General features: G+C 46.0%; 2 protein-coding genes and 1 pseudogene across 2 annotated transcripts; 1 reads left to right on the top strand and 2 right to left on the bottom strand.

Moving 5' to 3' along the window:
- The first annotated feature begins 2394 nt into the window (after window positions 1–2394).
- LOC128298604 (uncharacterized protein K02A2.6-like) lies at window positions 2395–5975 on the top strand. The gene is made up of 5 exons (XM_053034376.1): window positions 2395–3025; window positions 3170–3367; window positions 3431–4720; window positions 4811–4968; window positions 5280–5975. Exons 1-5 carry the CDS (start codon window positions 2395–2397, stop codon window positions 5973–5975), a joined length of 2973 nt encoding a protein of 990 aa, XP_052890336.1.
- A 7690-nt stretch (window positions 5976–13665) lies between these two features.
- Window positions 13666–18101, bottom strand: LOC128298616 (dynein axonemal heavy chain 12-like). Its single transcript, XM_053034387.1, has 5 exons — window positions 18001–18101; window positions 16414–16421; window positions 14378–14697; window positions 13843–14298; window positions 13666–13782 (listed from the first exon to the last, which is right to left on the bottom strand). The coding sequence occupies exons 1-5, from the start codon at window positions 18099–18101 to the stop codon at window positions 13666–13668; spliced, it is 1002 nt and encodes a 333-aa protein (XP_052890347.1).
- A 272-nt stretch (window positions 18102–18373) lies between these two features.
- Window positions 18374–22965, bottom strand: LOC128297095 (dynein axonemal heavy chain 7-like; annotated as a pseudogene).
- Window positions 22966–23293: the final 328 nt, after the last annotated feature.

The following is a 23293-nucleotide window of genomic DNA, read 5'->3' on the forward strand; positions in this document are numbered from 1 at the left end:
TTGATTTCGGTTTAAAAACAACAGCATACACGAATTTCATTCGTAGCGCGCGCGTAAGCTTGCGGAATGCGCTTCTAATTTGTAGATGACAGTTTGAGGAAGATAATTACCCAGTGAAAATTTTACGAGTATCAAACAGCATTTACCCAAGCTCCAAACGTCACACGAAAGGGCGCCCGAATTGCTCCCGCCGGGCGCCCGAAATTGCTACCGTCGGGCGCCCGAATAACGATGGCTAAGGCAGGTTTTGACATTTGCCGCAGCCAAAAAATTGGCAACGCTGCCAAAAACAAAATTTTCAGCTCCATGTAACAGGGTCATTTACGTGTTTAAGGACCTCTTCGGGTACAGGATGAACCTGTAGCATAGTAAAAAAGCACATTCATACGACATAAATTTCTTTCATTCCTTTGGTTCTGCCGGCAGCATGATCATGACGGTGGAACCAGTTGCACGAACATGGTGGTGATACAGAAGCGAATGACGCTTTATTCGCAAGGGTAGAAGCTGCAGAAGACTCCTCACTGTTATTTTCTGCATGGAAACAACTGTATTTCACACAATTGCAGAAAAAATTGGTTCGCTTCTGCAGCAGCTTCTCTCATGTTCTTTACGTGAGCTTCTTGTTCTTCTTCTTGATGAAGGTGTGACAACCAAAATGCTGCCCAAGGTACCAACATCAACAATAGCAATGCCCCCGAAGGTGGGCTAAAACTTGCAAAATGTTGAAAAATCGTCTGATTGTTAAAAAAAACGATTGTTAAAAACTTCTTTAAGTCATATAAGATAAAATTGCTGACCATAATGCAGTAAAAAAGACTTAAAAAAACGTGCACTCTTGAACTCTGTAGCGTAAATCGATAATGTTAGCCCGTCCAGCTGTCTTTTGCATGCTGGGCGATCAACGAGATTTGCGACTGTGGTGACAGTAGCTGTCACGCCGAACAAGCTATGCAAGACGCTAACTGTCAGGAGCAGACGTTTCCGGTAAGACGCAAGGATCAACCCTTCCTTCTCAAGTGGCAAGAGAGAACGACACGTGATTTCGCGGATAGTGAAGAAAAAAGTGCGTTAAGCAAATTACGAGATCTAAATATAAAATAAGCTTTATACAGAAGCTAAAACTGGTGACCCCGACGTGATCTCGGGAATAGCCACGTCCACTTTTTCTTAGTTACCCCGTGGTTCCGACCTGATGCGATGCAGGTGATGCAGCACAGCCCTACGAAGGAAAGCGATGCTGCAACGACGCCCAGCACAAAAACCAGTGGTACCTCCAGCGGCCAAATGTTCGTTCCCCCCACGGAGACGGCCATGGGAAACCCGGTTGACGCTGTCAACGCCTTCCGACTTCCCAAATAGCCTGAAACGTTTGAAATCGAACCATAACGCTGCTAGAGGGCTGCTTAGTGAAAAAGCGAACCGTGTGTGAACATTATAGTTGCTTAAACCGCACGCAGTGCACGATGGAACTATTGAGTTCCAAAGTAGTCGGTTAAAGGTTCCCGACGGAACTATGCGGTTCTTTTGGAAGCACACGGTACTCGATGGAACTTTGTTTACAATATGATAGCTCTACTGTCAAATGACGGCTCCGCAAACGACGCCATCCGTTTCGGGAAGTTCTAAGTGAAAATAAAATGGTTTTAATCCGCGTAAAGGTGTATTAAATCAACGTGCTGGATTCCAATTCGCATCTGATTCATGCGTACGATTGGATGGATGAGGGTCCTCCTTATGTACTCCAGTCATCATATCCTTGCGATCGCGAGGTTATCTGCTCCTGCAACATAGTTCGTAGCGCATACACTTCTGTGATTAAGGCTCACAAACTACGGCAAAGTTCGTAGCACCCGCTTCGATTGAAACTGGTAATAAGTGGCATTCGTTTGTTTTGTGTTATTGTGTAATAAAAAGTCAACGATACATAAAAATATATATACAATTATTTTGCAATAATTTAATAAAAATCCGAAATAACAATTGATACCTAAATAGACAAAACATAAAAAGCAATGTACAAGAAAATGTTATTTTTTTTCATTTAGATTGGTATCATTCATATATGCATTTTGTAGGGTGTGACGTAATAAAACTAAATGGCCGAATTAGTAAAGTGGTTGTTCTGCTGTCTCTGAAAACCCTTAGGTTCGAATCTCATAAAATGATAATTAATAAATAAGAAAAAAGAAACATAAAGTCATAAATATGAACAGCTCCACCGTGTAGTCAGGCATTCACATTTTTTGACGTTTTGGCCGAGGGCTGCTTAAAGGTTGCTTAAAAGTTCGCGGAACTTTAAGGCTGATTATCTACTGCAAACGACCTATTTAAAGATCGATCTTTAGCGTTGCCAAATTGGCTGCTTAAGCAAATCTGGCTATTTGGGTTAACATGCCGGAGATGAACACCGGTGACATGCCTTCCTACTTTTTCGCGCTTGAACACTGGTTCGCGGCATCTGGCATCAATGAGAAAATGGACGTGAAGCGCTATCACATCGTGATGGCGCAAATACCCATCAGTGTGCTGCCCGAGCTTCAACCGCTGCTCGAACCTGTGCCCTCGACGGATCGGTACTCGTTCGTTAAGACGGTGCTCCTTGCGCATTTTGCGGAAACGCAACGCAGCCGGTTGAGCAGACTGATGTACGGGTTAGAGCTAGGAGACCGCAAGCCTTCGAAGCTCTTAGCGGAGATGCGACGTGTGGCCAACAACACCATGGCCGAGAGCATGCTCGTCGATCTGTGGATCGCACGGCTCCCAACACACGTCCAATCGGCTGTGATAGCAGCACGTGGAAGCACATCAGAAAAGGCTGCAGTAGCTGACGCGGTAATGGAGTGCGTGGTTTCACACAACGCCTCTACCAGCAACGCGCTGAACGAAGTCCGTGCTCCAGACAGTTTCGAACAGCGTATTTCCCGTGAGGTAGCAGCTCTCAATCGGAAGCTTTCCGAGTTCATGGAGGAGACAAGTCGCCGCGATCTGTCCCGCATGCGACCTCGCCCACGAACACCGATACGTGACGTTACTGGAACTTCAGGAGAGTGTTTCTACCACCGTCGTTTTGGAGCAGCCGCTCGCTCCTGCCGACAGCCTTGCACCTTCACAGCCTCCACCGGCACTAACTCACGACAACCACCATCATCATTTTGAGGACACGTAGGGGATATCGGCCCGCAGGTGGACACCATCACACCTGTGAGCAACCGGTTGATCGTCATCGATCGTAGCACTAAACAGCGTTACCTGATCGATACCGGTGCCGATGTCTCCGTAATTCCGAAGTCGCCTGGTTATGTCCCGTCCAAACCGTCGACGATGCTCTTGTTTGCTGCCAATGGATCGCCGATTACGGTATATGGTGAGTCCCTTCAAACGCTTGACCTCAGTTTGCGTCGCTCTTTCCTTTGGAATTTTATTATAGCGGACGTAAACTCTGCGATCATCGGAGCGGATTTTCTCAGCCACTACCATCTCGTCGTCGATCTCCACAAGCGCTGCTTAGTGGACGCGTTGACCAACCTCACTGTTCCGGGCTTGCCAGATGCTACACGCCAGCCTACCGTCAAGGTATGTGACGCGACGTCACCCGTGGCAGACCTTCTTAGCAAATTCCCAGGCATAACTGCTACGAATACGCCGGGAACCACGATGCAGTCCGAAGTAACGCATCGCATTGAGACTACGGGACCTCCAACTTTCGCCCGCTCACGTCGACTCCCGCCCGACAAGTACGCCGCTGCTCGAGCCGAATTCGAGTCGCTAATGCAACTGGGAGTATGCCGACCTTCTAGTAGCAGCTGGGCCAGTCCCCTGCACATGGTCAAGAAGGCGGATGGTACCTGGCGTCCATGCGGCGACTATCGAGCGCTCAATGCGAACACCATTCCTGATCGGTACCCGCTTCCGTTTATGCAGGATTTCACTATGCAGTTGCAAGGGAAGAACATCTTTTCCAAAGTGGACCTGCAGAAGGCGTACCATCAAATACCAATACATCCGACCGATGTTCCGAAGACAGCGATTACTACGCCCTTTGGATTATTCGAATTCACCACCATGCCGTTCGGTCTACGCAATGCTGCCCAAACTTTCCAACGGGTCATTCACGACGTTTTACGGGGTTTGCATTTTGTATTTCCGTACATCGATGACATCATCGTAGCGTCGACGACTCTCGAAGAACATCGTGAGCATTTACGGCAGCTCTTTGCTCGCCTCGCACAGCACAGACTAACGATCAACGTGGCGAAATGTGATTTTTTCCAGTCGGAAATTTCTTTCCTTGGACATCGCGTTACGACCGAAGGAATCCGTCCGCTAGAAGAGAAGGTAGCAACCGTGGAGAAGTTTCCTAAACCTGAAACCATCATGGGCCTAAAGAGGTTTTTGGCCATGATAAATTTCTACCGGCGCTTCATCCCGCATGCTCTGGAAGCCCAAGGACCGCTCTTAGAGATGATTCCAGGTAACAAACGGAACGACAAGACACCGCTTACCTGGACTTCTGCTACGACCACCGCCTTCGAGGAATGCAAACGCCAGCTCACTCAAGCCACCATGTTGGCGCATCTTGACAAGACTGCCGAGTTATCACTGTGGTGTGACGCGTCCGACTTTGCTGCTGGAGCCGCCCTTCATCAGGTCGTCGACGGAGAGATGCAACCGCTTGGTTTCTTCTCCAAGAAATTCGACAAAGCGCAACAAAAGTATTGTACATATGATAGGGAGTTGACGGCCATGTATCTCGCAGTTAAACACTTCCGTCATTTGTTGGAAGGACGCACTTTCCACATTTATACAGACCATAAACCACTGGTTTATGCGTTCAAACAGTCCCTGGACAAAGCGTCTCCAAGACAGGCTCGTCACCTCGACTTCATTGGACAGTTCTCCACGGACATTCGTCATGTGGAGGGAAAGGAAAACGTCACTGCTGACCTGCTATCGCGGATAGAAACTGTACAACACACACCAACAATCGACTTTGTTAAATTGGCCGAGGATCAGCTCCGCGATCCTGAACTCAACGACGTCTTAAGCGGTAAAATCAGGACGGATCTGGTTCTTCAACGTATGCCAATCCCAGGTAGCACAAGTACATTGTATTGTGATTGTCCCACAGGTATCACGCGTCCGTACGTGACCAAACCCTTCCGCCAACAACTACTTCATGCGGTCCATGACATGAGTCATCCCGGCGCAAGAACCACGGCTAGACTGATGACGGAAAGATTCGTCTGGCTAAATATCCGCCGATTACTACGGACCAGGGAAGACAGTTCGAATCAGCTTTGTTCACCGAGCTCATGAAGGCGCTGTTCACTAAGCACTTGCGAACGACGGCGTACCATCCGCAGGCCAATGGTCTGATCGAGCGTTGGCACCGTACTTTAAAGGCAGCCATCTGTAGTAGGGACACTACGCATTGGGTAGATCATCTGCCCTTAATCCTACTAGGATTGCGAACCTCTTTTAAGGACGACATTAAGGCGTCATCGGCCGAACTCGTCTATGGCAGCACGCTGAGGATTCCTGCAGAGTTCTTCCACAGTAGCCCACTGATGAAGTTACCCGACACTACTGAGTTCACCCAGGCGTTGAGGAAGGCGATGGACAACATAAAGCCTACGCAGACATCCTGGCACGAGAAAAGAGCGACCTTCGTACATTCGGATTTACGATCATGTACGCACGTTTTCGTACGTGTCGACACTGTCCGGCCAGCGCTCACTCCACCATACCAGGGTCCTTACAAGGTTTTAGGACGTACCGGCAAGTCGTTCCAAGTCCTAATCAACGGTAGAACCAACAACATCTCCATCGACCGCCTGAAACCCTACTACTTCGTGCAGGAACCTTCCTCTCCGGTGCAAGCACCACAGACTTCTACAGATCCACGGCCGGATTATTCGACTGGTGTTACACGATCGCAGCGTCGTGTTACCATCCCTCTTCGCTATCGGTAACACCAGATGAGTACTGTAGCGACCGTGATAACGGTCAACGAGATTTGCGACTGTGGTGACAGTAGCTGTCACGCCGAACAAGGGACGCAAGACGCTAACTGTCAGGAGCAGACGTTTCCTGGAAGACGCAAGGATCAGCCCTTCCTTCTCAAGTGGCAAGAGAGAACGACACGTGATTTCGCTAATAGTGAAGAAAAAAGTGCGTTAAGCAAATTGCGAGATCAAAATATAAAAAAAGCTTTATACAGAAGCTAAAAACTTTTCGTACACGACGCCGACAACGAAGTGGTAGGAACGATTACGATGATGCCGCAAGTCGTGCATGATGTTGCGATTGCAGATTCCAGGACTACTTCCGACATTATTTATCACATAAACGACAACATGACCGTTACCGGAGAAACTTGTAAATCAGCTGCTGGTTTGCGATCCAGCCAAACACGACCAGTGCACCAAATTGCAGAAAATCGCTGTTTGCAATATTTCAAATGTTGTGAACGTTGCCAGGCCTGTTTGAAGTGGCTGTCAATCGAGTGCTGCTGTTCAAAGTGTGGCAACAAAACCCAAAAGGAGGAACCTTTGGCAAAATCTATTCTGCCAACCTGCTGCAACGACCCGTCCGAATTGGGGCCGGCACCCAAAGGAAAAACGCCATCTTTCTACGGTTTGGACACAATGGAAGCTTGTTCCCAATCGTGTCGATTGTGCCACATTTGCCAAATTCGTTGTATCGATTGCGCATACCAAATGAGCCTGAAGGATGAGTCCAAATCGTCCAGCTCTTTCAGCTCTTTCAGCTGTGTTCCTCGACAGATTATATCTGCAACCGCTCCAACGACGGCCACAAAGGCCAGACCTGTTACCCGTCGTCCGTGGCGTACTGGTCGTCCATCCCACGGTCCCAAACCCGCCTGCGTTATGCTGGGAAATGACAACAACGAATCTACCAACCAGCCGACTGCTGATGGCAAAGATCGTGTCAGGGCGGCACAGATTCGCAAAAACAACAACGACAATGTACCCGTTTCGACGAAAAAAACGGTCGGCTTCCGTACGGATTATCCTGCACAAGGTGATCACAAGCAGAAACCAACGCTTCACCAACGGAAAGATGTCAAATCCAAAGCTCCCGGAGTAGGTGGAGGTGCAGCGAAGGAAAGCAAACCTACTGGAAAGGGCAGCAAAAAGTAAATCACACCACAACAGTTAGTGTTTCGTTTTGAAGCCTCGATGCCGTCAGATGGCGATACTGTTCGGTTTGTTGGATATTTCTCCAACATGTCCGGCTAATCGCAGCCGTTCTTATACACCTATTTCTTTATCTTATTTCTTTATATACATATTTCGTTATCTTGTATCGTACCTTTGGAACTAAAAATAGAAATTCGCGTATTCTCGGATAAAAAAAATAATATTTTATATCGAATTAGTGAAATGGCAAATATCATGTACATGTACTTTGTTGCACCAATCAAGTAAATCTGGAATGTATTAATAAAAGATGAAATTAAAGATACTAAAAACAAAGTACTGCATGAAGGTTTTTTTTATTAAATAATGTAATAGTTATTTTTCTGCATGTTTCCATTTTTAAGAAGCGTTTGTGCTACAGTTTACAGCTACAGTTAAACAAACACGGCTTTAGATTCGGCACATTTAGTTGCCAGCAGTTTCAGCAGTAGTAAATGTGGAGGGGAAAGATAATTTCTCGGATAGTGCATAATTTCGTAGTGGAAATTAACGTGAACCTCGTGACAATTAAAAAGGGTACGGTGACACATGTTGCCATTATGTCATCGCTTTGCACTCGTCAACAATTAAATGATGCAATAATGAGTTGGAGTGCACCCTTTAGTAATATGTTTTCATTTTCTTAAGAGAAGGTGAATTAGTATTGAAGTTGTCGAATAGTTGAAATTAATAAAAGTGTGTTTTAAATCACATCTGTTTCAACGAGAACATATATCTTCACTGTACTATACCTATGATGCATAGCTAATTTTTTACTGAAAATGTTTGGCAATTATGCAAGTCAAGCGAAGACAGCTAAGGCTTTAATAAAGTTATAACAAATTATCTTACCTGTTTTTTTACATAAATTTCAATTTTAATGGTAATTTCTTTACATTCTGTTTGTTAAATTTCGTTTTAAATTCCGTGGTAACCTAACCTTAAAGTAACCTTTTTTATATTTATATTTATATTGCAAGTTGTTTTCTCTTCTTTTAGCTTCTTTTCATACTTTATGAGCCATTGTTTTGTTAATTGTGTAATGCTAAACTTTACAGTTGATTTTTATTCTTTTGTTACATCGTTCCTCATCCGAAATGCTGTAGATTTTCTTTCTTGGTGAACTGAATTTACAAGTCCTATAATAAATTGTCTTTCTCTACATCTTAAAACACTAATCTAACCGTATTAATAGTCTGAACAACAATTTCGTCAAAAATAAGTGGCAAACATTTTCCGATGAAAAACTGAACAATTTACACTCTCGCTCACCAAGTTTCTTCGAAAGGAAGAGGCAAATTTTGCATAGTGCAAAGTGGAAAGTGGAAAGTTACTACTACACAAATTTTTTGGGGCCCCCGACACGGCGAGGCCCTAGGCGACCGCCTACCGTTTGATCCGCCGCTGTACTCACTTTAATAGGTCTTTGACTCAAATCAATTTACCTTGCTCTTGCAATGGGGTATGATCCGAAGCCACTTGATGATCCTGACAACCCCATGTAGATGGTGACGCAGCGCAGAAAAGGAGGGGTGTTGACAAATGTAAACAGTCCGACCAAGATATATAACAAACTGGTCGTGATTGCGGCGTTTGCAAAGAGAGGGCGCTGCCGTCGTCCTGTAGAACCCGAAGTAGCACGAAGGATCGTTGGAGCGATGACCGGAGAGGCTGGGTTGACGACCGTAGATATAAGCACGTGTCAGCGCGCATTAGGGCCTCTTTTTCGCAAGGTATAACACATGTGAATTTTTTAACTCGTGGAAATACAACGTGTTAAATCAACGTGTGTGTGGAAGTAGAACTTTACCAAAGAATCCAAAAAGAGCCTGTTGCGTGACGCAACATTTTTAAAAAATTCACATATTCCTTTAATTCGTGTAAAAATCGCACATTCAGTACTCGGGATCGCGCGCGTTTTACCCTGAGAAAGTCGGGTTCGTGTGTGTATTCGCGATACGAGTGCTTTATCCTGAGAAAGTCGGATTCGCGCGTCTTTTACTCGAACATTACTAATCCTGAGTAATTCGGAATTGCGTTAGTGGTAACCGGATAGTGTCGTGAAGTGTGATCCTGAGGAAATCGGATATACGTTCATCGAGCCCTGAGGAAATCGGGCAATGTCGGTCGACCAAACGCAAACTATGGGAGCTGAGAGTGAAAAGCTGTCTTGTGGCGTGTGCTCCCAACCGGGAGGTGAAAAGTGCGTTTTGTGTGACGCGTGTCAGGCACCGTATCATTTTGATTGCGTAAACGTAGATGATTCCGTGCTTAATCGAGAATGGTTTTGCCCGCCGTGTATCGCAAAAACGACCGAACCCAGGTCGTCGTCACCGAACAACCAGCAGGGAGAAGCCATGCGGGAGATCAGTCGCCTCTTCGAGGAAATAAAGGCGTGCATCGATCAGAAAAGCGATACGCCAGGACCGTCACGTTCCGTGCGAATTTGCTACGCATGTAACGGACCCGAAACGGACGAGATGATCGCTTGTAAAAATTGCAAAAGACAAACGCACGTTATGTGCCTGCCCATGCGCGAAACCGGGGCAGAACGCAACGAGTGGTTATGCGCCTTTTGTAAACTAGAAAGGATGGAAACGCAGAGTCCTATGAACGCTGTTTTAGCCAGGCTCAAAGCCATGGAACGGAAAATGGAGGAAAACATGATGGCGTCGATTCCACGTGCTTCGTATCGTGCACCGCCTGGTTCTTCGACGGCGTGGGGTCAAACATCGACGGAAGAAGGCAACGAATTGACCAGGGTCCAACGCTCCGCGAGGCAAGCGGTAACCGGAAAGCTACCACAGTTTTCTGGCGATCCTGGTCAGTGGTCTATGTTCATGGCAAGCTACGAAGCAACAACCCGACTCTGCGGGTACACGGACGGTGAAAATATCCTGCAGCTTCAGCTTGCACTAAAAGGGAAAGCACTGAAAGAAGTGCAGTGCCGCTTACGTCATGCGGATAACCTGCCAGAAGTGATGGAGGCGTTAAAAGCGAGATTTGGGCGTCCCGAAATAGTGATAAACACATTACTGGAGCAGGTCAGGCGTACACCGCTGCCCAAAACAGAAAATTTGGAGTCCCTGGTTGACTATAGCATAGAGGTGGAAGAGATATGTGCCACAGTCCGAATGAGCTGTTCGGAAAACCGTTTCGATGGACCGCTCCTGCAAGAGCTAGTGAGCAGACTCCCCGGAATGGTAAAGCTGCAATGGGGAATGCATTGTGTGGGAAATCCGACGGCAACCTTGGCAGATTTCGGGAAGTGGATGCGGAATATTAAAGAGGCTGCTCTACCAGTTATTCCCCCATCTTCCACACGGGATGACAAGAAAATTGTGAAGCAAGTTAACATTCCCACTCCAGTGCGTAATGCTCAACCCTCGACAACGACCTGCGCTTGTGACGACCGATGCCGACAACTGGACTGCTGTGAGGCGTTCCTACAGATGAAGGCTGCCGACCGCTGGTTGCACGTGCGTCAGAACCATTTCTGCAGCGGGTGCCTGAGACGCCATCGGGACGAGTGTCGAGACAAAAGGACATGCGGAAAAAATGGTTGCGCGATGAAGCATCACCCCCTACTGCACGACAAATCAGCGACGCCAGAAGCCGAAAAAAGCAAGTACCTAGCTAATCTTTCGCATTTCTCAGGTTCGCATCAGGACGTTCTATTGCGGTACGTGCCGGTCACGCTTCACGGACGCGGCAAAAGGATAGATACAATTGCACTACTTGATGAGGGCTCTACGGTCACCCTAATTGAGCATCGATTGATGAAGGAATTAGGACTGGAGGGTTCTAATAAGCCGCTCTATCTTAGCTGGACTGGTGGACAGATACGAGAAGAAAAAGATTCCGTACAAACGAATATGTACATTTCGGGCGCGCGGGATAGTGATCAACAGTACGAGATGTCCGCGGTGCGCACAGTACGATCCCTGGGGCTCCCACCACAGTCAGTCAGCGCAAAGATGCTAAGCGAAAAGTACGGACATTTAAACGCGCTTCCGATTTCTTCCTTCAAGTCCGCTGTGCCCCGTATATTGATTGGTATCGATAATTACCATCTAACGCGAGCACTTAAAACCGTAGAAGGTACGGCAAACGAACCTGTTGCAACCCAAACTCGGCTCGGATGGGTAGTATCCGGTCGCTGTATCCGGTCTGTGAACACCAAAACATTGAATATCGAACAGACGCAGCGTTAAAAGAAAGAAAGTGGTACGTTCTGGCTTTTCCTGTCGTTAACCTTAACATGCCAGGCAAGGTTAGGAAAGTATGGGACGCGGCGACATCACTTCAAGGAGCATCGTTAGCACCAGATCTGTTAGCACCTCTTCCGAGTGTGTTACGGAAGTTCAGAGAAGGCGGAATAAAGCTACACAATTGGCTCTCCAAATCGCAAGGAGTGCTTCGCAAGGTACTAGGCATGCGGTGGGTAGTACTGTTTACTCGCCTGACAGTAAGCGCTGTGCATATCCAGGATGCTCATTCCATGTCCACTGGATCGTGCCTGTTAGCGTTATGGAACTTCATCACACGTCGAGGTACACCAAATGACATAGTATCCGATCAAGGAACGAATTTCGTCGGGGCGAGCCGTGAGCTGCGTGGGGCCCTAAAAGAGATGAACATGAACCAGGTGGTAGAAGAGGCAAACCTTACCGGAACGAAGTGGACCTTCAACCCGCCCGCAGCACCGCACTTCGGAGGAGTATGGGGAAGGTTAGTACGATCCATTAAATCATCTCTGGATTTTGTACGTTTCACCAGGTATCCTTTGGACGCAATCTTTCCAAGTTGGTTGATCGAGGTGAAACATATTCTCAACTGCCGTCCGTTGACAGACGTACCTGTTGATCGTGAGGAGGACGCTCCGTTGACGCCGAACCATTTTCTGCTGGGTTCGTCATCTGGAGCAAAATCAACGGGCCAATTCAATGCCGCGACGGGAGCAAAACCAACGGGCCAATTTGATGCCGCGACGGGAGCACTACTAACTCATGGAAAACTTTCTAATACTATGCGGACGTTTTCTGGTGTAGGTGGATTTCAACGTTACCAAATCTCATCAAGCGCACCAAATAGTTCCAGCAAACATGCACATGTGCAAATAACATCCGGAAAAGTACTGGAACGGCCGGTCGTCAAATTAGCTGTCATAGATGTCGGACAAACAAGGAGTGTTTCCACGGATGAAAACACTGGGGGGGAGTGTTGACAAATGTAAACAGTCCGACCAAGATATATAACAAACTGGTCGTGATTGCGGCGTTTGCAAAGAGAGGGCGCTGCCGTCGTCCTGTAGAACCCGAAGTAGCACGAAGGATCGTTGGAGCGATGACCGGAGAGGCTGGGTTGACGACCGTAGATATAAGCACGTGTCAGCGCGCATTAGGGCCTCTTTTTCGCAAGGTATAACACATGTGAATTTTTTAACTCGTGGAAATACAACGTGTTAAATCAACGTGTGTGTGGAAGTAGAACTTTACCAAAGAATCCGAAAAGAGCCTGTTGCGTGACGCAACAAGGGGATTGAGTCCTCCAACGTTTGGGAAGATAACTAAACGTAAATTCTAGCTGTCACGAGAGTCTATCACTTTGACTTATAGAAGATGGTCCCCGAAATTTGGTCGACTTTGGTCATTAGCGACTTTGGTCATTATCATTCGTACTAGTATGGCTAGTTTGTCCGGGATTCTAACAGAGTTCATTGCGTCGTAACCGTTATCTGGCTAACCTGACTATCAAGGCTATGCTATCGTATGCGGCCTTGAAGTCATTGAAGAGATGGAAAGAATAGAGTTGCTGTTCCGTCATCTTCTCCAAGATCTGCCGCATAGTGAGAGCATCTGATCAGTGGTTGATTTCCCGTTTCGGTGGTTGATTCGGTGGTGGTGGTTGATTTCCCTGTGTGAAAATTTCCAACTACTATTCCTGGCGTAACGACCTAGTTAAAATGCGATGAATTTTGTTTTCTAGTGCTGCAACCTCAACCTTTTTATCAGTCGGTGCCTGGTGCTTTATTATTGTTGAGTCGACGGAACGGTAGCAGTACACGTGTAGCTTATATTATGTTTTGCAACTCAAAACATTTTTAAAAAGATATCCATGAAATATTTGTAAAAATTGAATTATTTTGTATATATTAGACGTAAAAAAGTTGCTTTTGTTAAATATGTATATCGTGCTATTTTCGTATCATGTCTTAATTTGCTTGTAAAATGACTTGTAATTCTGAAAAACCCTCATTAAACGAAAATCCCCTACGTCATTGATCGCAGAAAGGGGCAAAAAAGCATTAGGAGCCTATTTTATACTTCATGCTTCTTCCTCCGTGCTGTGCGTTGAAACCGGTTAGTGACTAAGCTGACAAAGCATAGCCGCACCACGCAAAACCCAATGGTCCGGTTTCACATTGGGATCACAATTTAGCAACAACGCTATGACAAAGTTAGTACTGTGGCCCGTCGTGGAAAGCGTACCGCGCCGTTCGGCCGTCTTGTATACCGGACGCCGCGTACGTGTGCCGCGGAACAAAATCGTCTTTTTTCATCGGTTTCAGCAGAATCTAAAAGAGCAAATATGAATTTAGCGACAGGAAAACCTTACCATCTTAAGCAGTACTCACGTATGGCACGGTATCAAACAGGACGCGTGGTATAGACTCCTGCAGATCCCATCCTGCCCTTTTCCCTACCCCATTATCGAACACTAGCAGATCGATCGGTATGACGTACTTGCGGGCAAAGTTTTGCTGTGCGCCGGTCAAAAATGCCTGGGTGAAGAAAAAGACCGACACCCAGAATGTTGCTGGCGGGCCTTCGTCGTACCATTTTTGCAGGAATTCTAACCGCGCGATAAAGTCCGCAATGTACGAGCCGAGCGTTTTCAGGCTCGAGTAGGAACGCTTCGCCCAGACGGATGGGATCTTGACGACCAGTATCGCGCTGACCACCTCTTCCACGATTGGTGACATGGCGACAAGACCCTGCATGGCTTTGCGAGCCGTCTGGAGTCTACCCCGGATGCAGATGAGTAGATTGTTAAACGGTACCATCTCCTGCACCAGTACCGTATTCATGCTCTGCAGAAGATAAGGGAGTATCGTGTATATAACATTCCTGTAATCGAGAGAAATCTCAGTGCGAGAACTGACGAGTTACCTGATGATAGTCGGTCGGATACTTCTCCAGTGCGGCGTCCCGATCAAACTCTGGCGGAAGAAGCTTCAAAATGTTTGACGATACGCTAATCACAAGCTCGGCAGGAGTTTCCCTGAACACACCGGTTGATGTGTTCACCTTCTCCGGATCAAAGTTTTCGTTGGTAAAGACACGCTCCTCAAGCTTCTGTATTACCTTCAGAGGAATATCATCCTTCTCGAAGTTTAGCACCGCATCGATATCGTAACCTTCCACCGTCCGATATAGTGACCCGAGCAGTGTCCACAACAGATTGACGTCTTTTTCATTTCGTTGATTGGCTGCAAAGAAGCGTGAAGGAATTTGTTTACGACGACTGAAACTTGTTAGGAAAGCAAATCCTGCACTATTTGACAGTTCTACAAAGGACTACTGTAACTACTGTCAGAAGTTTACAATCGAAGCAACCATACGTCTAATATAAACCTTTAGCAACATTGAAATATAATCATTCAGAACATTACCATCAAAGCAACCATACGTTCAACTATACACAGCTTACATGATGGAGTTCATCGAAGTGCTTCTACGCATTCCACGGATTCCCGCTAGTGGATTCGTGTTCCAGGGGGTGCTTCATATAAAGGAAGCGTATTTAACGAAGAATCTCGATTGCGCTGCCGGAGATGGTTCACCGGTGCAAGTTAAACTTTTCGTACACGACGCCGACAACGAAGTGGTAGGAACGATTACGATGATGCCGCAAGTCGTGCATGATGTTGCGATTGCAGATTCCAGGACTACTTCCGACATTATTTATCGCATAAACGACAACATGACCGTTACCGGAGAAACTTGTAAATCAGCTGCTGGTTTGCGATCCAGCCAAACACGACCAGTGCACCAAATTGCAGAAAATCGCTGTTTGCAATATTTCAAATGTTGTGAACGTTGCCAGGCCTGTTTGAAGTGGCTGTCAATCGAGTGCTGCTGTTCAAAGTGTGGCAACAAAACCCAAAAGGAGGAACCTTTGGCAAAATCTATTCTGCCAACCTGTTGCAACGACCCGTCCGAATTGGGGCCGGCACCCAAAGGAAAAACGCCATCTTTCTACGGTTTGGACACAATGGAAGCTTGTTCCCAATCGTGTCGATTGTGCCACATTTGCCAAATTCGTTGTATCGATTGCGCATACCAAATGAGCCTGAAGGATGAGTCCAAATCGTCCAGCTCTTTCAGCTCTTTCAGCTGTGTTCCTCGACAGATTATATCTGCAACCGCTCCAACGACGGCCACAAAGGCCAGACCTGTTACCCGTCGTCCGTGGCGTACTGGTCGTCCATCCCACGGTCCCAAACCCGCCTACGTTATGCTGGGAAATGACAACAACGAATCTACCAACCAGCCGACTGCTGATGGCAAAGATCGTGTCAGTGCGGCCAGACCTGTTACCCGTCGTCCGTGGCGTACAGGTCGTCCATCCCACGGTCCCAAACCCGCCTGCGTTATGCTGGGAAATGACAACAACGAATCTACCAACCAGCCGACTGCTGATGGCAAAGATCGTGTCAGTGCGGCCAGACCTGTTACCCGTCGTCCGTGGCGTACCGGTCGTCCATCCCACGGTCCCAAACCCGCTACCAACCAGCCGACTGCTGATGGCAAAGATCGTGTCAGGGCGGCACAGATTCGCAAAAACAACAACGACAATGTACCCGTTTCGACGAAAAAAACGGTCGGCTTCCGTACGGATGATCCTGCACAAGGTGATCACAAGCAGAAACCAACGCTTCACCAACGGAAAGATGTCAAATCCAAAGCTCCCGGAGTAGGTGGAGGTGCAGCGAAGGAAAGCAAACCTACTGGAAAGGGCAGCAAAAAGTAAATCACACCACAACAGTTAGTGTTTCGTTTTGAAGCCTCGATGCCGTCAGATGGCGATACTGTTCGGTTTGTTGGATATTTCTCCAACATGTCCGGCTAATCGCAGCCGTTCTTATACACCTATTTCTTTATCTTATTTCTTTATATACATATTTCGTTATCTTGTATCGTACCTTTGGAACTAAAAATAGAAATTCGCGTATTCTCGGATAAAAAAAATAATATTTTATATCGAATTAGTGAAATGGCAAATATCACACATGTACTTTGTTGCACCAATCAAGTAAATCTGGAATGTATTAATAAAAGATGAAATTAAAGATACTAAAAACAAAGTACTGCATGAAGGTTTTTTTTATTAAATAATGTAATAGTTATTTTTCTGCATGTTTCCATTTTTAAGAAGCGTTTGTGCTACAGTTTACAGCTACAGTTAAACAAACACGGCTTTAGATTCGGCACATTTAGTTGCCAGCAGTTTCAGCAGTAGTAAATGTGGAGGGGAAAGATAATTTCTCGGATAGTGCATAATTTCGTAGTGGAAATTAACGTGAACCTCGTGACAATTAAAAAGGGTACGGTGACACATGTTGCCATTATGTCATCGCTTTGCACTCGTCAACAATTAAATGATGCAATAATGAGTTGGAGTGCACCCTTTAGTAATATGTTTTCATTTTCTTAAGAGAAGGTGAATTAGTATTGAAGTTGTCGAATAGTTGAAATTAATAAAAGTGTGTTTTAAATCACATCTGTTTCAACGAGAACATATATCTTCACTGTACTATACCTATGATGCATAGCTAATTTTTTACTGAAAATGTTTGGCAATTATGCAAGTCAAGCGAAGACAGCTAAGGCTTTAATAAAGTTATAACAAATTATCTTACCTGTTTTTTTACATAAATTTCAATTTTAATGGTAATTTCTTTACATTCTGTTTGTTAAATTTCGTTTTAAATTCCGTGGTAACCTAACCTTAAAGTAACCTTTTTTATATTTATATTTATATTGCAAGTTGTTTTCTCTTCTTTTAGCTTCTTTTCATACTTTATGAGCCATTGTTTTGTTAATTGTGTAATGCTAAACTTTACAGTTGATTTTTATTCTTTTGTTACATCGTTCCTCATCCGAAATGCTGTAGATTTTCTTTCTTGGTGAACTGAATTTACAAGTCCTATAATAAATTGTCTTTCTCTACATCTTAAAACACTAATCTAACCGTATTAATAGTCTGAACAACAATTTCGTCAAAAATAAGTGGCAAACATTTTCCGATGAAAAACTGAACAATTTACACTCTCGCTCACCAAGTTTCTTCGAAAGGAAGAGGCAAATTTTGCATAGTGCAAAGTGCAAAGTGGAAAGTTACTACTACACAAATTTTTTGGGGCCCCCGACACGGCGAGGCCCTAGGCGACCGCCTACCGTTTGATCCGCCGCTGTACTCACTTTAATAGGTCTTTGACTCAAATCAATTTACCTTGCTCTTGCAATGGGGTATGATCCGAAGCCACTTGATGATCCTGACAACCCCATGTAGATGGTGACGCAGCGCAGAAAAGGAGGGGATTGAGTCCTCCAACGTTTGGGAAGATAATTAACGTAAATTCTAGCTGTCACGAGAGTCTATCACTTTGACTTATAGAAGATGGTCCCCGAAATTTGGTCGACTTTGGTCATTATCATTCGTACTAGTATGGCTAGTTTGTCCGGGATTCTAACAGAGTTCATTGCGTCGTAACCGTTATCTGGCTAACCTGACTATCAAGGCTATGCTATCGTATGCGGCCTTGAAGTCATTGAAGAGATGGAAAGAATAGAGTTGCTGTTCCGTCATCTTCTCCAAGATCTGCCGCATAGTGAGAGCATCTGATCAGTGGTTGATTTCCCGTTTCGGTGGTTGATTCGGTGGTGGTGGTTGATTTCCCTGTGTGAAAATTTCCAACTACTATTCCTGGCGTAACGACCTAGTTAAAATGCGATGAATTTTGTTTTCTAGTGCTGCAACCTCAACCTTTTTATCAGTCGGTGCCTGGTGCTTTATTATTGTTGAGTCGACGGAACGGTAGCAGTACACGTGTAGCTTATATTATGTTTTGCAACTCAAAACATTTTTAAAAAGATATCCATGAAATATTTGTAAAAATTGAATTATTTTGTATATATTAGACGTAAAAAAGTTGCTTTTGTTAAATATGTATATCGTGCTATTTTCGTATCATGTCTTAATTTGCTTGTAAAATGACTTGTAATTCTGAAAAACCCTCATTAAACGAAAATCCCCTACGTCATTGATCGCAGAAAGGGGCAAAAAAGCATTAGGAGCCTATTTTATACTTCATGCTTCTTCCTCCGTGCTGTGCGTTGAAACCGGTTAGTGACTAAGCTGACAAAGCATAGCCGCACCACGCAAAACCCAATGGTCCGGTTTCACATTGGGATCACAATTTAGCAACAACGCTATGACAAAGTTAGTACTGTGGCCCGTCGTGGAAAGCGTACCGCGCCGTTCGGCCGTCTTGTATACCGGACAGCGGTACGTGTGCCGCGGAACAAAATCGTCTTTTTTCATCGGTTTCAGCAGAATCTAAAAGAGCAAATATGAATTTAGCGACAGGAAAACCTTACCATCTTAAGCAGTACTCACGTATGGCACGGTATCAAACAGGACGCGTGGTATAGACTCCTGCAGATCCCATCCTGCCCTTTTCCCTACCCCATTATCGAACACTAGCAGATCGATCGGTATGACGTACTTGCGGGCAAAGTTTTGCTGTGCGCCGGTCAAAAATGCCTGGGTGAAGAAAAAGACCGACACCCAGAATGTTGCTGGCGGGCCTTCGTCGTACCATTTTTGCAGGAATTCTAACCGCGCGATAAAGTCCGCAATGTACGAGCCGAGCGTTTTCAGGCTCGAGTAGGAACGCTTCGCCCAGACGGATGGGATCTTGACGACCAGTATCGCGCTGACCACCTCTTCCACGATTGGTGACATGGCGACAAGACCCTGCATGGCTTTGCGAGCCGTCTGGAGTCTACCCCGGATGCAGATGAGTAGATTGTTAAACGGTACCATCTCCTGCACCAGTACCGTATTCATGCTCTGCAGAAGATAAGGGAGTATCGTGTATATAACATTCCTGTAATCGAGAGAAATCTCAGTGCGAGAACTGACGAGTTACCTGATGATAGTCGGTCGGATACTTCTCCAGTGCGGCGTCCCGATCAAACTCTGGCGGAAGAAGCTTCAAAATGTTTGACGATACGCTAATCACAAGCTCGGCAGGAGTTTCCCTGAACACACCGGTTGATGTGTTCTGTGCGAGAATAACATACTCAATTAGTAGACTACTTACGTTACGTTAATGTTTTAGAAAATCAAGAATTGGTTACAGTAATTTAATGAAACTTAAAAACAAAATCAAACAGTTTCCAATTTTTTACAAACCTTTAAATCCTCAAGAATCTACCATTGTCAATTGAATGTGGAAATCCAATGGAAATTTAGCCAATTAGTAGAATGAAACATAATCAATTTTTGTTTAAAATTTTTTGAACCAGGTTTGGCAATTTAACCTAATTTTACATTATCTTCATTTGCAGCAAATGCTAATGGTGGGTATTTTGGGAATGTAGCATTAAATTCAGATAATAAAGTTACTTAACATTGAAAAGTAAATTGTTTTAAAGTTCCAGTGTGTGACAGTCAAGGCAGTTTAAATGTATTTCACCTATATTTACTAATCAGTGAGGTACTGTGGGAATTAACCAGAAGAATACCTGGCATACTTACGGTACGATCCTTCAGTTTGAATCCGATAAGAAAATGGCGTTACTGACTACAGATGTACTACACCTAACAACCGACATACCTGTGTCTTGAGCGTATTGGCCAACAAAGTGTCCGTTCTCTCGTTCTCCAGCACCTGCGCCGTGTAGAACTTTGCTAGAAGCGTATTCAAACACCGACGATCCCAATCATCCGTTACACGGCCACTGTAGTTACACTCTCCGGTTAGGTAGCGTAGTGCCACATACGGTACTTCTTCATACTCGTCCAAAAACATTCGCAACTGCGTCAAGCTGATGCTCAGATCGGTCTCGTTAAACTCGTACGGTATGTTCCAACCGATCGGACCAAACTGGCGCCGCTCCTGCACGACACCGTGGAAGAAGCACAGACTGAACAGGAGCTTTTTGAAGTTGGCCGATTGTTTGCACGCCTCGAACCATTCGACGTTGGATATTGGATCGCTCATGAACGAGCGCGACACGTTCATGCGTAGACCTTTCGGTGGTTCGTTGGTAATCTTGATTCCATTTTGTAGTACCACCACCGGGAAGTGTTCCGTCGGATAGGAGGTTAGCCAGAGCCGAAAGTCGGGATGCGTTGTGTCCGGTTGGAAGCTTTCGCAGATCTTCTCTAGCGTCGGCATCCAGCTCTGGGCGAGGTGACAGTTTTGCAGCAGAACCCAATTGCCGAACTTGGTACCTTCGTCGATCATTTTGGTTGCGATAGGTCCCTGACCCTGTCCGAGCGATAGTGAGAAGAGCCGATTTGCCCCCAGACCCTGGGCGTCAGCAAATTTTATCAGCGTGGCCATCGGATCGGTACCCGGTGTTAGCACGAAGATCAATGGCACACAACAGTTCGATTCGTCGTACGATGCAGCCAAATTGAAGGCCGGAGGTTCCACGTATTTCGGTTCCATTGTTTCTGGAATTGATTGCTTGATTGATTGGAACAGTCAGTCTACAATAATCAAATCTCCGATATCCTATAGGGTAACTGTTCACCTACCTGCCACATATAACTCGATCGTGGGAACCAACTTATCCGCCCGGAAACATCGAAGTACCAGCAGCTTCTGGAACGCTATCACCGTGGAATTCCACGGCTCCGGAATGGATGCCTCATGTGGTGTATCGTCGTCAAAGTACCGCTTCCAGTTCTGAACCACATGTTCCTTCAACGGGGCGAAATCTTCAAACGACAGATCTCATCCCAATTTTTGTCCGGTAGCCAAACGGCTGGCGGGTAGGGATCAAGATTGTCCAATCCAACACCTCCGGTAAGCAAAAACATCAGCTCGGGCGACCCGACCTGGCCGGCATCCTGCTGCAGATTCGTAGCCAGCAATAGCGAGAACAGTATCTTGTCCTTTTCAAACAGGCTGCGGCAGATATTCTCGTAAAGGCTGTACGTAAAGTAGGTCCTAAGATCCTCCAAGCGGGCTGGTACCTCATCCACCTTCTCGGTATTGTCGATAGTCGCGGTAAAGAGGTTTACGAACCAGTTCAGGCTGTACTGATACATCGGATCGATGCAGGCCAAGTCGGCAATCGTGAAGAACAGCACCGTCGAGTGGGCCGCTATCGGCGTGTACTGCAGACGGGCCGCATCGATCTGACGTTCGGTCCCCTCGGCAACGATTTGCTTCTCGTTGATCTCGTTGGCCAGCGTTTTCGACGAGCTTAGGACCGATACAGCTGTTTCATCCTCGAGAATGTTACCCTCGGACGAGAGGACCTGCAGGATCTTGTCTTCGATCTCCTGCAGCTGCCGCTTGTTCTCCACCCCTTGCACGATCAATGCGTTCTTTTCTGTCTCGAGTTCGGGCCGTTCGCGCGCCACTGTTATCGAAAGCAGCTGATCCTGCAGTCCAGTCTGGGTGATCATGAAGTTGAGTAGCGTCACCTTCACCGCTATTTCCGGCAAGTAATGGGGACTACGGAGTTTTGTTGTGATGTAAAATTTAAACGAATCATTGTACTCTATGATTGAGTCACTCAGCTTGATACACATTGTTCCCCCCTGTCGGAAGATTTGTTTCAACTGAATCGGTTCCAGCATTGGTTCGATCTCTTCACCGACATTCTCCAGTAGCACTGGTAGACCAAACTGTATGGCGTTCTCCAGTACGCGTGTATAGTCAGGGTGTGAGAGACGTATTATACAAATACGGTTCGCCTTCTCCATATTGCGTACCCATGTGTTAGCCTGCCCTTGGGGATCGATCATCAGAGGCCAGCGTCGAGCATTGCTAAAAAGAGGAAAAAGAGCACACATTACACTTCACATCTCGAGTCTTACCATCGCATCGATACAAAAACACGATCGCTATTCTCTAAATATTCCCAAAGCCCCTGGTCAGTTCTTACTGAAAGATGATAGCACTCTCCACTGAAAATGCATCACTTGTCAAACCGAAGATGTTCCTCGCCCGAATATCGACCGGGTTTCCCAGTACGTTCACGAGCTGGAAGTCCTGGGAACAGATGGTTCCACGATCCGTACACCGTTCGATCCACTGTTCGATCTGCTGTGCCCGGAACTGCATCGTGAAGGGTCCCAAGTACGCAACGATACCAGATGCAATCAACACGTCACCGGTGAGCGTGTCGTAGATTAGTGCCAGCGTTTCTGCCGCCGTCTGCCAGCGATCCTTCTCACCACCCAGACCGGTAATGATCTCCGTAGCGCGTTCCAGCTTCTTCATACACAGCTCTACATTTGCTTGCAGCTTTGCATGTTGAGCAATCTGTTCGTCCAGCTTACGTTGGAGATCCGCAAGATTTTCCTCGACGATACGTAGCTGTTCCAGCTTTGCATTCAGTATCGTCATAGCGGACTAGGAGAAATAATACACAATAGTTTGTTAATGGATGCTAATGTGGTGTAGTGAGATAACCGGAAAAAGAACTCAAGAACCTACATTATAACTCGCTTGAGCTTCGGCTAGTGCTGCTTTCTTGGGTGCTATCTCCTTTGCTACCTTATCGTACTTTGCAATCGCAATGACCCATTTGCACAATCCTTCCGCAGCCGTCGACGCCGCCTTCACCTTCTCCGGATCAAAGTTTTCGTTGGTAAAGACACGCTCCTCAAGCTTCTGTATTACCTTCAGAGGAATATCATCCTTCTCGAAGTTTAGCACCGCATCGATATCGTAACCTTCCACCGTCCGATATAGTGACCCGAGCAGTGTCCACAACAGATTGACGTCTTTTTCATTTCGTTGATTGGCTGCAAAGAAGCGTGAAGGAATT

The sequence above is a fragment of the Anopheles moucheti genome, chromosome 2, assembly GCF_943734755.1.
Source record: "Anopheles moucheti chromosome 2, idAnoMoucSN_F20_07, whole genome shotgun sequence".
NCBI classification, from domain to species: domain Eukaryota; kingdom Metazoa; phylum Arthropoda; class Insecta; order Diptera; family Culicidae; genus Anopheles; species Anopheles moucheti.